Raw genomic sequence first — 15,615 nt, 5'->3', positions numbered from 1 at the left:
CACAAGCCACCTCACAGTGGCGTGGTATTTCGCTCTGTAGGGAATTTAGTGAGGGGAGGGATGAGAAAGTCATATATATATATATATATATATATATATATATATATATATATATAGCAATAAAAAGACTAATTGTATCACAATCACTGGTAGCTGGCACCATTGAGGACGGCACAGTACAAAAACATATCTTGGACTGGATAAACTAATCGACCATATTGATTTTCCTGTTACCAGCTACTGTTGAGGCAACACCCCCTGAAGTAATGATGGTTGTAGTTCAGTGTCGTGAACATCATTGGTTACATTGTTATCAAAGCCATTGTAACTATGAACCACAGGCATACAAGTGTATGTGCTATGAACAAATTGTACTCGTATCTGCGGTGTAGTCTATGGTAGTTGTGATCTTTGAAACATATGTTTACAAATAACGTGTGCAGTGGTTTGTTGTGTAAATAGTTGTCGGTATTGTTTGATATTTAAAAATACAGAACATATTCAAAATGCACGGATTTGATTTGATGCGGGCGCAATTTAAGGTGTAGTAACAGCCATTACATACAAATCTCCAATTTGTTTTCATCTTCTTCTGTCGTGACTTTAGGTTGCGTATTGTATTAGCAAGCGTTTTAATACCAACCTTTCTTGCTTTGTTTGTTTCCTTTTGTTTAGCCATCTATAGATTTATGTTCTGTAGCAATGTAACAGAATCATGTCTGCTTTGTCACCTTGTACATATTTTCGAAGAATGTTCTTGACTGTTGTCCCATGTAAACGTCGAGGCATTTTACGGACAACACTGATGTTAGAGAAAGGTTTACATATAAACGGTCTGCCGTGGACTGACTGTTAGGAATACTTACCCGTATAGTGAGTTGTTGGAAGCAATGGTGCTTCGCAGTCAAATGTTTATTTTTCCGCTTTATATGATAATAAGCACTGGGAAATTCAGTTACGGACAAATTATCATGAATAACAATTTTACTATCTGTAAAGCTTCCAATGGTCGCAATGCGGGCATTCAGTTGTCTACGGAAACTTTCTTAGTGCTCAGATATTTGGTTCATTATGACGTTCATAGTGAGTTGTGTGAGGCGCTGATTGATACATCCCAGTGGTTGACAATTTGCTGTTCAACACTCACTCGTAAATCACCATCACTAAAAGCAAGAACTGGACTGGGCTAAGGAGCTCAAAACTTGTCGTCTACCAAGTTTTCTTCAACATTGACGTTGTTAATTATTGGGATGGTATTTTGCTTTCTTACATTTTCACTTTATTCACACTTGTATGATACACTTGCTCTGGCATTCCTACAGAAACAATTCAAACTGTACAATAGACAACTCCTTGCATCCTCTGACTGCTTTTAATTCCAGCTGTTGCAGTGTACCACATTCAGTAGTCTTGGGAACCACTAACATTTTAGCTCCTAGTACACTTCTATGATATCTACATTCTTTCTGTTCAGAAGTAAATAATTTTCTTTCAACTGTTTCATCATTGCAGAATACAATTCTTGCTACTGTTTTGTTTATTTCCATCATGATTGTGGATTAAATAGTAGTGACTTCATTAACATACTGGCTGTGGGTTTTTAGTAAGTTGTCAGTTATTAAAATTCCTTCTTTAATATGAAAGTAATGTAACATGATTTTATTTCATTTTTATAATTTTATGGGGTACTCCCAAAATTTGTATTTCAAAATCTCTTCTAATATGATATGTTCTCCACTTCAAGTCTCTTTCAGTACCACCTCTGCCTTTTTCTCAAACTAAATTCTTGTAAGGTAGAAATGTAAAATTAGGCACATTACAAAACCCAGAATTAAGTAGCACGCAATGACAACAGTATCAGTGAGTCACAGTTTGAATAAGTCAACCCATACAAATGACTAGGTAGCTATAACAAATTGTGTGGATATGAATTGGAATGAAACCATATGTTCAGTCATAAGTAAAGCATAGGCCCCTACATCATACATTGCTTCATTGCTAAGAAATTTGGAAAATTGCAAGCACTTGTGCATCACATCTTAGAATATTGCTCAAGTGTGTGGGACCCATATCAAAAACGGGTGGGGGGTGGGGGGGGTGGAGTAACAGAATGTATTCAAAGAAAGGCAGAACAAATGGTTACAGGTTTGTTTAACGTATGGGAAAGTATCGTCGAAATACTGAAAAAATTTACATTCCTGATGCTTGAAGATGCATAACTCATTCTGTAAAAACTCACACATAAAGTTTCATGAACTAGTGTTAAGTGACAAATTTAGAAATATACTGCAACCTCCTAAATAGAGGCAACTATTTAAGTGTGCATAGAGGTCTTTAAGCATGCATCCTTCCTGCTCTCCATACATTATTCGAATGAGAACTAACTTGTAGTACCATGGTAAGTATCCTCTGCCATGCATTTTACAGTGGTTTACAGAGTGTGTATGTTAACGTAAGTGAAATCATTACTATTACATTTTAGTATATCTCATTGCCCACTGCAGGAATAGATTTGTTTATCTCCATCTGGATGGCTGCTTCTAGACCTGCCTATTCATCACATCAGGTTGATCCATCTTTTTTGACTGCAGCAAACTCAGATTTTCTTTTGTCATTTTGCAATCTTGCTACTGTGTGAAATAACTGACTCTGACATAGCAGTCATTAGATGTTGTAATATTTTGCACTGAGTAAATTTGTCTGGTCATTTTTTGCACTGGAAAAGTAATATGACAGATGTAATTGCCACAGTCAGCATATGTATTTCCTCTAGTTTCACTGATTCATAGATTTCTTCCAAATTGTTAAATGTTTACATCATCTCACTTTGATACCTTATATGATCAAAAGTGATATTGGCATAGGTATATTCTGACTATAAGACTGATATGTAATTATTTAAAATCCAGCCATTTCCTTTTGTATCATACAGGTGTTTTAATTCTCTTTGTCCATCTCTGTTTGTAGGAGTAAACATTTTGAACAACCATGCCAAAAATACTGTCACTAATAGTTGCTAAATTAATTTCAGGAAATACTCAACACCCAAGGCTTTGATCGGCAGGCCTTGGATGTACTAAAAAGGAACTATGATATGTTTCAGGCAAAGTGAGTTTGATTTCAGTATTTTGTGATGAATAATTGCACATTAAATATATAATGAGTGTCCTTTAACCTTCATTGTCTCAGTGATGCCGATAAACATTCTGCTTTGGATCAAGCTGTACGAGAGCACTTACTAAGCCTGCTGTGTGAAGATAGTGATGTAACAGTTTTGGAGCAGTATGTGAAGTTCTGTATACAAGCTTGTCGCTTAGACATGTGCACACCAACAATGCCAGTCGTAGTTCTTGGCGATATATTTGATGCACTGACACTGGATAGATGTGAAACATTATTTGCCTTTGTTGAAAACGGTGTTTCTGTTTGGAAGGAGGAACTGTTTTTTAGTGCATGTAAAAACAACTTGCTTCGAATGTGTAATGGTAAGTTGTTGTGTCCTTCATAAATAGGTGATAATTTTGTGTGTAATATGAATATATGAAAATTTGCTTAGTAAAGACTTATAATGTGGCAGGCAGTAACACTTTCTTGGCACTATATGCAACAGGAGTGTGAGTATTATATTATCCATAAATACAGTACTGGCCATTAAAATTGCTATACCAAGAAGAAATGCAGATGATAAACAGGTATTCATTGAACAAATATATTATACTAGAACTGACATGTGATTACATTTTCATGCAATTTGGGTGCATAGATCCTGAGAAATCAGTACCCAGAACAACCACCTCTGGCCGTAATAACGGCCTCGATACGCCTGGGCATTGAGTCAAACAGAGCTTGGATGGCGGGTATAGGTACAGCTGCCCATGCAGCTTCAACACGATACTTGCCCCCCTCCTTGCAGCGGTGTACTGTAGGTCTCTAGAAGAGCGTAGCGTTCCAAAGGATTGGAAAAGGGCACAGGTCATCCCCGTTTTCACAAAGGGACGTTGAACAGATGTGCAGAACTGTAGACCTATATCTCTAACGTCGATCAGTTGTAGAATTTTGGAACACGTATTATGTTAGAGTATAATGACTTTTCTGGAGACTAGAAATCTACTCTGTAGGAATCAGCATGGGTTTCGAAAAAGACGGTCGTGTGAAACCCAGCTCGCGCTATTTATCCACGAGAATCAGAGGGCCATAGACACGGGTTCGCAGGTAGATGCTGTGTTTCTTGACTTCTGCAAGGCATTCGATGCAGTTCCCCACAGTCGTTTAATGAACAAAATAAGAGCATATGGACTATCAGACCAATTGTGTGATTGGATTGAAGAGTTCTTAGATAACAGAATGCAGCATGTCATTCTCAATGGAGAGAAGGCTTCCGAAGTAAGAGTGATTTCAGGTGTGCCGTAGGGGAGTGTCATAGGACCGTTGCTATTCACAATATACATAAATGACCTTGTGGATGACATCGGAAGTTCACTGAGGCTTTTTGCAGATGATGGTGTGGTGTATTGAGAGGCTGTAACAATGGAAAATTGTACTGAAATGCAGGAGGATCTGCAGCAAATTGACGCATGGTGCAGGGAATGGCAATTGAATCTCAATGTAGACAAGTGTAATGTGCTGCGAATACATAGAAAGATAGTTCCCTCATCATTTATCTACAAAATAGCAGGTCAATAACTGGAAGCAGTAAATTCCATAAATTATCTGGGAGTACACATTAGGAGTGATTTAAAATGGAATGATCATATAAAGTTGATCATCGGTAAAGCAGATGCCAGACTGAGATTCATTGGAAGAATCCTAAGGAAATGCAATCCGAAAACAAAGGAAGTAGGTTACAGTACGCTTGTTCAGCCACTGCTTGAATACTGCTCAGCAGTGTGGGATCCGTACCAGATAGGATTGATAGAAGAGATAGAGAAGATCCAACAGAGAGCAGTGCGCTTCATTACTGGATCATTTAGTAAGCGCGAAAGCGTTACGGAGATGATAGATAAACTCCAATGGAAGACTCTGCAGGAGAGACGCTCAGTAGCTCGGTATGGGCTTTTGTTAAAGTTTCGAGAACATACCTTCACCGAAGAGTCAAGCAGTATATTGCTCCCTCCTAAGTATATCTCGCGAAGAGACCATGAGGATAAAATCAGAGAGATTAGAGCCCACACAGAAGCATACTGACAATCCTTCTTTCCACGAACAATACGAGACTGGAATAGAAGGGAGAACCGATAGAGGTACTCAGGGTACCCTCCGCCACACACCGTCAGGTGGCTTGCGGAGTATGGATGTAGATGTAGATACCACAGTACATCAAGAGTAGTGACTGATGTATTGTGACGAGCCAGTTGCTCGGCCACCATTGACCAGACGTTTTCAATTGGTGAGAGATCTGGAGAATGTGCTGGCCAGGCCAGCAGTCGAACATTTGCTGTATCCAGAAAGGCCCATACAGAACCTGCAACATGCGGCCGTGCATTATCCTGCTGAAATGTGGTTTCACAGGGATTGAATGAAGGGTAGAGCCAAGGGTCGTAACACATCTGAAATGTAACGTCCACTGTTCAAAATGCCATCAATGCGAACAAGAGGTGACCGAGATGTATAACCAATGGCACCCCATACTATCACGCTGGACGATAAGCCATTATGGCAATGACGAATACACGCTTCCATTGTGCGTTCACCACGATGTCGCCAAACACAGGTGCGACCATCATGATGCTGTAAACAGAAGCTGGATTCATCCGAAAAAATGTCATTTTGCGATTCGTGCACCCAGGTTCGTCGTTGAGTACACCATCGCAGGCACTCCTGTCTGTGATGCAGCGTCAAGGGTAACTGCAGCCATGGTTTCTGAGCTGATAGTCCATGCTGCTGCAAACGTCGTTGAACTGTTCGTGCAGATGGTTGTTGTCTTGCAAACATCCCCATCTGTTGACTCAGCGATCGAGACGTGGCTGCATGATCCGTTGTAGCCATGTGGATAAGATGCCTGTCATCTCGACTGCTAGGGATACGAGGCCATTGGGATCTGGCACGGCGTTCCGTTTTACTCTCCTGAACTCACCAATTCCATATTCTGCTAACAGTCATTGGATCTCGACCAACAGCAATGTCGCGATACGATAAACCGCAATCGTGATAGGCTACAATCCGACCTTTATTAAAGTCGGAAACGTGATGATACGCATTTCTCCTCTTTACACAAGGCATCACAACAACGTTTCACCAGGCAACGCCGGTCAACTGCTGTTTGTGTATGAGTAATCGGTTGGAATCTTTCTCATGTCAGCACGTTGTAGGTTTTGCCACTGGCACCAACCTTGTGTGAATGCTCTGAAAAGCTAATCATTTGCATATCACAGCATCTTCTTCCTGTCGGTTAAATTTCGTGTCTGTAGCATGTCATCTTTCATGGTGTAGCAATTTTAATGGCCAGTAGTGTATTTCCTTTGTACCACACTCCAGTGAATGAATAAAATAAAGTATACAAGATGATAATTCCCATCTCGTGTGTGTGTGTTTTTGTGTTTGGTAGCTTTAAGTTTGTTCTTTGTTCCATAGTGCATATTCACAGTAAATGCTATGATGTGGAGCATTTCAGGTAAATGAGAGATTTGAAATGAAGTTACAAAGATATGTATTTATATGGCCAGATGTTGGCTATTTACATGTTTGTAATTGATTACTTATTTCTATTCAAGAAGGAATTTTTAAGAGAAAAGTTTTAATCTACATTTGAAAACGCTTTTGCTGTCTGTCAGCCATCCTGTCTCCATAAGCAGTTGGCGGAGCAGTTTTATAGCTGCGTATTTCACTTCTTTCTGTGCAAAGGTTAAATCTGTTTAGTGTAATATCGATATCCAGAAACACGATACTGGAATGGGAAAAAATTTACAGTTTTGTATCGTAGAATTTACTTTTGGCATCAAAAAGGTAACATATCTTGAATTTTTCATCATTCATTCATATTTTCATATATACTGGGTGGTTATAATAAAACTGGCTGTGTTCACAGCACTGCAGTGTGTGCTTCGTGCATTACAGGATGCTTAAACATTGTATGTATGTTTCTTAATTGGTGTGCTCGTGGAGTATGTTTAAAAAACTACTAGTTCCACTTTCTACCACTAGGTGAAAATAAGACTCTGTAAGCGGTCAGAATATGGTGGTGTGTATACAGGAAAAGGGGAAGATGATTAAACATGATAACACGGTTCTTGCATGTTTATTAGGATATGCTTACAAGGTACAATATGTGTTAAATATGATCTTCTTACTCGGCAACATGCTGCATCCATAACAAGGCATGGTTGAGAGTTGCTAGCAACATATCCAGTGTAATCAGAGCAATATGTCATCATAAGCTATCCTTCAGATCATAAAGAGTACAGATACATCCCTGATAGACACTGTCTTTCAGATATCCCCACAGCCAGGTGTCACATGGGTTTATATGGGGGGATCTGGGAGGCCACACATCTTGAAATTGCCTAGAGATGCTGCAGTCCTTACCAAAGGTTTCTCGAAGCAAATCTTTAACCTGGCCAGCGACTTGTGATGTCGTCCCATCTTGTGTGAAATTAGTGGTGTGGACACAGTCACATTCTTGCGGAGCTGGAATCATGTGTAGCACCCATGTGAGCTAGAAAAGAAGCCTATCTTGGTACTTCATTTGGTGCACATTCTGAATCGTGTAGGGCTAACAGTGTAAATTGTGCCACAAGACCTTTTTAACTATTGACCGGGGGAGAAAATTCCCATGATACAGTTTGAGCACGGGCTGCAGAATTTGAGGCATTTGCTGCTTGGTAGGCTAGTGCTATGGGAATGGACAATTTCCCTCTTCCTCCTGCATCACCTAATTTCGTCTCAAAAGCATTGAATTTCATTACAAAAACTTCAACCTTCTTAACTTGTTATACCAATAGGTGCTTCTCAAAAGAAATCAACACACGTCGCCAAGTGACAAACAACTTACTGATGTCAAAACAGGAAACATTTCACATTCAGACTGCTTACAGCACCATATTTTCACCTGGTGGCACAAAATGAAACTATTATTTGTCTCAGCATATTTTGTGAGTGCACTGGTTAATGAACATACCTACTATGTTTCAGAGTCCTGTGATCTATATAGCCCTCACTGCAGCACTCACACCACCATCAGTGTAATTCTAACCACCTGGTATACGGTTCTGAAAAAGAAGTATTCCTTGTTTTTAGTGGTTGTACTATGGACCAAAACAAGAAAGAATTCCAGTAAACAATGGTTCTAAATCCATACCTTAAGGGTTATGAGCACGTGTTCATCTTCGCTAATGTTAAACACATCTTTTCTGTTGCAAGTTCTTGCTATTATTAATGACCTGCAGACTGCAGTAAACAAATGAGGGCATATTATTGTGTTACTGTGAAACAGCAGAGCTTCCAATGTAATCTGCTTGCTGTTACATACAACCTACACTACTGAGCCATCGCTAAAGGAGGTGTTCAATATGATGTCCATCCATAGTAAGGCATGCTCCTGTCTGTGTCTGCATTTACACATATTTGTGAGACAGACAAAATACATCTACAGCTACATCCATACTCTGCAAACCAGAATGAAGTGCATGGCAGGGGATATGTCCCATTGTACCAGTTTTTTAGGGTTTCTTCCTGTTCCATTCACTTATGGAGTGCAGGCAGAATGGTTGTTTTAATGCCTCTGCACTTGCTGCAATTAATCTAATCTTGTCCTCATAGTCCCTATGTGAGTGATACGTGGGGGGTTGTAATATATTCCTAGAATCATCATTTAAATCCATTTCTTGAAACTTTGACAGTGTTACATCATAGGGACCACACACTCTCTGAAAAACTTCAGACTGGTCACTTATAGCCCGGCAGGCATTAATGACGTGTTCTGTAGTGTGTGTACATCATTAGTGGGGCTTGCCTGCACCAAAGTCTTCAAGTGTCACCACAACTAAAAATCCAAGCCATTAATATCAGGATAACAAACTAGCCAATGATCTCGCTGACCGATCCATCATTCATTAAATGTCTCTGTGAGATGTTCTCAAACATCTAGGAGAAAATGGGCTGGAGCTCCATTATATGTGAACCACAATTGCAGCTGTTGCTAAAATGGTACCTCGTATAGCAGGACAGGCAAGTTGTTTGAGAGGAACTGAGGATACCTTGCATCAGTGAACCCGTTTGGAAGTATTTAAGGTCCTATTAGTCTATTGCCAATAATTTCTGCCCATACAATTAACAATATAAGAGACAATCTGAGTAGCCATCTTAGATTGTTTGCAGATGATGCTGTCATTTACTGTCTTGTAAAGACATCAGATGAACAAAATGATTTAGATAAGGTATCTGTATGGTGCAAAAAGTGGCAATTGATCCTGAGTAAAGAAAAGTGTGAAGTGATTCACATGAGTACTAAAAGAAATCCGCTAAATTTCGATTACGTGATAAGTCACACAAATCTGAAGGCTGTAAATTCAACTAAATACTTAGGGATTACAACTATAAATAACTGAAATTGGAGCAATCGCATGTGGTGATAATATTATGGACAGAGCAAACCAAAGACTGCGATTCATTGGCAGAACACTTAGAAGGTGCAACAGGTGTACTAAAGAGACTGCTTACACCACGCTTTCCTGCCCTATTCTGTAGTATTGCTGTGCAGTGTGAGATCCGCATCAGGTGGGACTGATGGATGACATCAAGAAAGTACAAAGAAAGGCAGCTCATTTTGTATTATCGCGGAATAGGGGAGACAGCAGCACAGACATAATACGTGAATTGGAATGGCAATTATTAAAACAAAGGCGTTTTTTGTTACGATGGGATCTTCTCATGAAATTTCAAATACCGTTTTCTCCTCCGATTGCGAAAACATTCTGTTGGCACCCACCTATATAGTGAGAAATGATAATCAAGATAAAATAAGAGAAATCAGGGCTCGCACAGAAAATTTAAGTGCTCGTTTTTCCTGTGCGGCGTTCGAGAATGGAACGGTAGAGAGGCAGCTTGAAAGTGGTTCATTGAACCCTCTGCCAGGCACTTTATTGTGAAGGGCAGACTAATCATGTAGATGTAGATACATTAACTGAAAGTTGGTGCCGATGCCTTGCTTCTTCAATGGCATCTGTATTTGCATCAGCCTACACATGGTTATGAAAATTGACAATTCTATTTCACAAGAAATCAGTCTCGTAAGTAACAGTATCTTTGTTGTGAAAAGTGGAGCTTCACTGCTTCTTCACAACTGCCATTTGGAGAACTGCATTCCGACGGACTTATTGTGCAGCTGAGGGACTTGGACATGGTGTACATTTTGTGGGTGTAGCAACTGTTCATGCAACATCACCCAGACTAGAAGATGACTTACTCTGATAGATGCTGAAATTCAACGAGACTGATTCCAAGATTTTCCTCATCTCATTACAGTACTTGGGCCTTCACAGCTGGATAGGAATGGTATGAGGTCTGCCATTGTTGGAGCCAGAGTCTACCAGTCTCCGGAAAAGATGGCTGAAAAATTAAGCTGATAGTGTCCTGTGTTCTGGACATTTTTTGGCACACAGAATGTGGATTCAACAATGGCTTCAGTTTGCTAGACTATAACAGAGATCATGTCTGCCATTTCAGAAGTGGAGTAACAGGCTTCCATTACGCTGACAAGTGCGCAGATAGAATAGCACTGTAAAAGCATTTTACAAACTTATCAAAGCGCAAACTGGTTTCATTAAAACTAATATATGCACTGCACTTTTGCAGAACTGTGAATGCAATTTAGAGTAACAATACCAACAGATGTTTGATGATTGCTGTATCGATGGACAGCAGCAGAGGAATGTGTTCTACTTTGTTTATTGCATTCTGTAGGTCATTCATAATAGCAGAGAGCTTGCAGTGGAGGAGATGTGTTTTACAGCAGTGAAGATGAACAAATCCTTAACTGAATCTAAATATTTTTACAGGTCTACAGCAGATGTGTTTTCATCAATATGTACACTGAAGAACTGTGAATACTCTACCCTGTTTATTGTTTTTTGTTGGTTCATAAGATTAGTAGTGTGTGGATTATTTTTGACAGTACAAAACTGAATGAGCTGTGTTTTTCCAAAGTTTTCAATCCAGAATCCAGTACATTTGTGCAATACCTATTAAAACTGTATAAAAAAAACATTATTTACGATTTTCCCAGTTAATGCAATTTTTTTGGCTTGACAGCAGTACTTGGATCACCTATATAAGGGAATAAATCTGACTCCTCATTCAAATGAAATGATAGCTCATTATGTAGAGTAAGAATAGACATGTGATGGGATCCTGTGGAAGATCCATTGTGATTTCTTCTCTTGCAGATGATGTGGTGTCCCTGTTGGTATTACTTAAGAGGTCTAGTGTATCTTTATGCACCCTGTTTTTCAAATCAGTATTTGTAATAAATGTAAGGGTGGTTTGTTCTTGAATGCTGCTATAACCATGTAACCCAAGGCTGCAGTTCCCTGGGATTGTAATTTATGGTAGCTCTCCATCGAGCAACCATAAAGAAGGTTTTGATTTGGAACCGCAGTGATTAGATTCAAAGTTATGGGTGTCTAACAACAGCATTGCATCAACAGATTTCTTATGTGAAATGGTGCACAGCTAGGAATTGAATGCTCAAGTGACCGATACTGGCCAGAATGATCCTTCTATGGTGCTGCCGAAGAAACAAGATTACAGAATGAACTAAGTAGAGTTACAGTGAGTGAAGTTTGTGGGAGACAATGATCACAAGTGCATGCACAAAAAAAAAAAAAAAAAAAAAAAAAAAAAAAAAAAAAAAAAAAAAAAAAAATTCTGTAGAAGCAGAGATTACAGTTTGGCAAGCAAAGAATTCTGTTATGATTCCACTAAAGAGTACAACAAACACAAACACGTTGTCATTGGCTAAATGTATCAAGTGTGTCAGTTCTGCTGTGCCAAGAAATCCGGTAGAGAAACACAAGCAGTGTGTCACATGAGTGGATAAATTTGATTTGTTCCATTGGAAATGCCCCCACCAGAATTAGTTCATTACATGACTGAAGAAACTCTGTGATTAAAACATTTTCTGCAAAATATGAGAGTGTACAATGCTTATATTCAAATGACTTATCATTTGGTGCTACTTCTGTGAGCAGTGACCAACATCAATTCAACCCTGTGTTTTCTATTAAGTACAATTGATTGGTTCACTTATTCAAAACAGCAGTGGATCATGGTAACAAGTGAGTATACATTTGTGATTTGAGCTGAAAAAAGACCTGTTTGAGAACATGAACATCAATTTACTGAACCTCAAATAAGTGAAATTGCCATTGTAATTGTGGTCAGTGAGTACACATGTCATGACATAATTATGCTACAGAGAAGAGAAGGATCACAATGTATCACAGGAATACATCATTCTTAAGATCCACTTACCATTTCAATTTGAAATAAGTATAGTTCAGTGCATAAGTGAATTTATGAGTAAGTATGTAAGAGTATTTGTGAGCATGAACTATGAAAGGTGTTCAGTAAGTAATGCAACACATTTTTATTCTTGGCCAGTGTTGGTTGAAAAATGTCTAATTTGTTGTGGAACATCGTGAAATATTCCTGCTTCAACCCTTATAGTTTCATGAAGTTCCGAAAGGTGGTGACGCTATAATTAACCTTCAAAATGGAGTCTGTAATGGAGGTAGATCCAGTCAGAGAGCGGTCATTGAGTTTATTTTGGTGGAAAACCAGAGCATCGCAGATATTCACAGGTGTTTGCAGAATGTCAGCGGTAACCTGGCAGTGAACAAAACCATGCTAAGTCATTGGGCATGGCGTCTGTCATTGCAGAAAGGTCACGTAAATCTGTCCAATCTCCCATGTGCCAGCTGGCTATACACAGCTGTGCTACCCTCAGGAAATTGAAGAAATCACATCAGCATTTTCATCACCACAAAAATGCAAATGAACTCTCCTTCTCCATGAGAATGCAAGTCTGTGCACCCTAGAGGAGCTCACAAAACTTCTTTGGACTGCTCTTCCTCATCCACCCTACAGCCTGGATCTCACCTTCCTACTTCCATCTGTCTGATCCAATGAAGTGGGAAGCAGTGTGTGGTTGATGGGGAGCTTATTAATGCGGCACGATGTTGGTTCTGACATCGACCAATAGAGTGGTGCCATGCAGGCATACAGGCCCTCCCAGTAATGTGGTGTAAGGCCATCACATTGAATGTAGATTATGTTGAAAAATAGGATTTTGTAGCCAAAAGAGTGGGGAATAATATTATGTATTGGAATCGTGAATAAAACCAACCTATCAGAAAAAAAAAATGTGTTGCATTACTTATTGAATGCCCCTCATACTAACATTTTAAAGATATTTTTGAATGCTCAGTTTTACAGAGTTCTTGAATGATATAAAAAGTTTCCAAACAAAAACAAAAAAAAAAAAAAAAGTTTTTTGTGTTGTGTCAGAAATGTTCACTATTCTTCTGTAGTATTTTTCCTTAGCAGTAACTCCAACCGAGGTGGTGCTGTAGTTAAATTGCATTCAGGAAGATTCGGTTAAAGTCTCCATCCAGGCTTCTGTATTTTCCCATAATTTCCTGTAGTCAGTGTTCCTTTGAAAAGCCTACAGCCAATTTATTTCTGCATCCTTGAGCAGTTCAGTATTATGTTCTACCTATAATGATCCCATCATTGATGGGACATTAAACCTCAATTTTCCTTCCTTGCTTTTACTAGTAACAACTGGTGGTGCTATCCCATTTTCTCTGGCTAATGTCATGGTGTTACCTCTTAGCAAAGGCTTTGGTTGGCTAGTCTCTGGAAATGAGAGCTGGACATTGATTGAAAAAGATAATGATAGAAGTGTGGATATAGAAAAAGTTACTGGTACAAGTTGGAACCAGAAAAAAATAATGTGGCCCTAAAAGGAGTAAAAGAATAAACTTCTCAAAGAAATAGAAAAGAGGAAGATAAAGCATGTGGGCAGTGCACTGAGATATAAAAACATGGAAATGAGTGTATGGCATCGTTGTTTGGGAGGCCCCATCCGGGGAAGTTTGGCCGCCAAGTGCAGGTATTATTTCTGTCAACACGACATTGATCGACTTTGTGTGCCGGTGATGAGGATGAAATGATGATGAGGACAACACAACACCCAGTCCACGAGTGGAGAAAATCTCCAACCCAGCCGAGAATTGAATCTTGGCCTGCTGCACGGGAGGCAAGCACATTACCATCCAGCTAAGCAGGCAGACACTGAGATTTAACAGATGGCTCACAAATAGTTTTGAAGGGAAAATATTTTCTAAAAGGGGCCATGGTAGAACTAGGAAACAGTTCTTCAAACAACTGAAGAATACATTGATATAGAAACATATCAGGCAATTAAAAAGGGAGGCAGGAGACTAAATAAAACATTGCAGTATAGATCTTAGACATTAAAATATGATGATGAACATAGCATTGATGTTGCACATACAGGGGTTGACCAAATGGGAAACACCACAGGAAATGTTTGCTTGAACATAAATACAGATGTTAGCCAAGTCTGCAGGTGGTGCAATTGTATTTGACAATGAACAATACTTGAGCAGTGCCATCAATATTTTGCAAGTGTTAGCTGTGGTCAGAACAGTGTTCTTTGTAGTTGTGGTACGGGAGCCAAAAGAATTCAAACATGGGCAAATTGTTGGTGCCATATGGTGGGTGCTTCCATAATTAAGGTAGTGAAAGCATTTGGAGTTTGAAGAGACACCACACAGAAAGTGGAAAAACATCATGTACTAAGTTACAACATGGACGAAAGAAGTGTGTGTTGAGTGATTGTGACAGACAGCTAGTGAAGAGGATTGTGTGTGTTTTTTTGACGGGCGGGGGGGGGGGGGGGGGAGGAGTGGCACACATGTGAACAATGTCAGCATGAAAAAACGATGCAAAGGAAGCTCCACAAGCTGGGAATTGAAGTGCGAGCTGGAGTTCCAGAAACACTCAAGAGTGATGCATAAGCCCAAAACAGGAAAACATCATGCTAAAGTCATAAAACCTGGTCTAAGGAGCAGTGGAAGAAAGTAATTAGGTCAGATGTGTCTTGTTTACACTGGTTGCAACTTCTGGATAAGTTATGTCCCAAGAGTGAAACACGGCGGAGGTTCCGTAATGATTTGGGCAGCCATATCGTGTTATTCCACGGGCCCCGTGGTTACTCTACAAGGTCGCATTACTACCAAAGATAATGTAACCATTTTGGCTGAACAGGTCCATCCTGTGATAGAACATTTGTTCCTCAAAAATGATGCTGTGTTCCATGGTAACAAGACCCTTTAACATAGCTTCCATCATCCAGTACTTGTTTTTTGAGCATGAGAATGAATTGTTGCACCTCCCCTGGCCACATGGATGCTGGATCTAAATATTATTGGGCCTGTGCGGACTACTTTGGAGAGAAGGGTGCATTGAGATTGTGTGTACTACTTTGGAGAGAAGGATGCGTGATCGCTATCCACCTCCATCATCGTTACATGAACTTGCCACTATTTTGCAGGAAGAATAGTATAAGACTCCCTTGAAAACCATGCATGACCT

General features: G+C 39.5%; 1 protein-coding gene across 2 annotated transcripts in view; it reads left to right on the top strand.

Moving 5' to 3' along the window:
- The first annotated feature begins 249 nt into the window (after positions 1 to 249).
- LOC126251407 (THO complex subunit 1) overlaps positions 250 to 15,615 on the top strand; it is a 108,811-nt gene continuing 93,445 nt past the window's right edge. Inside the window, exons 1-3 of one of the 2 annotated variants that reach the window (XM_049951818.1) lie at positions 250 to 351; positions 3,032 to 3,108; positions 3,190 to 3,485. In XM_049951818.1, coding sequence (XP_049807775.1) covers positions 331 to 351; positions 3,032 to 3,108; positions 3,190 to 3,485 — 394 coding nt within the window. In that variant the 5' untranslated portion in view covers positions 250 to 330. Of the gene's footprint in view, positions 352 to 386; positions 543 to 3,031; positions 3,109 to 3,189; positions 3,486 to 15,615 lie in introns of those variants that run through there. The other variant, XM_049951817.1, reaches the window with a different exon arrangement.

This window comes from Schistocerca nitens, chromosome 4, assembly GCF_023898315.1.
Source record: "Schistocerca nitens isolate TAMUIC-IGC-003100 chromosome 4, iqSchNite1.1, whole genome shotgun sequence".
NCBI lineage: Eukaryota > Metazoa > Arthropoda > Insecta > Orthoptera > Acrididae > Schistocerca > Schistocerca nitens.
Note: the sequence above shows the minus strand (reverse complement) of the source record. Positions and strands in the feature narration are given on the sequence as shown.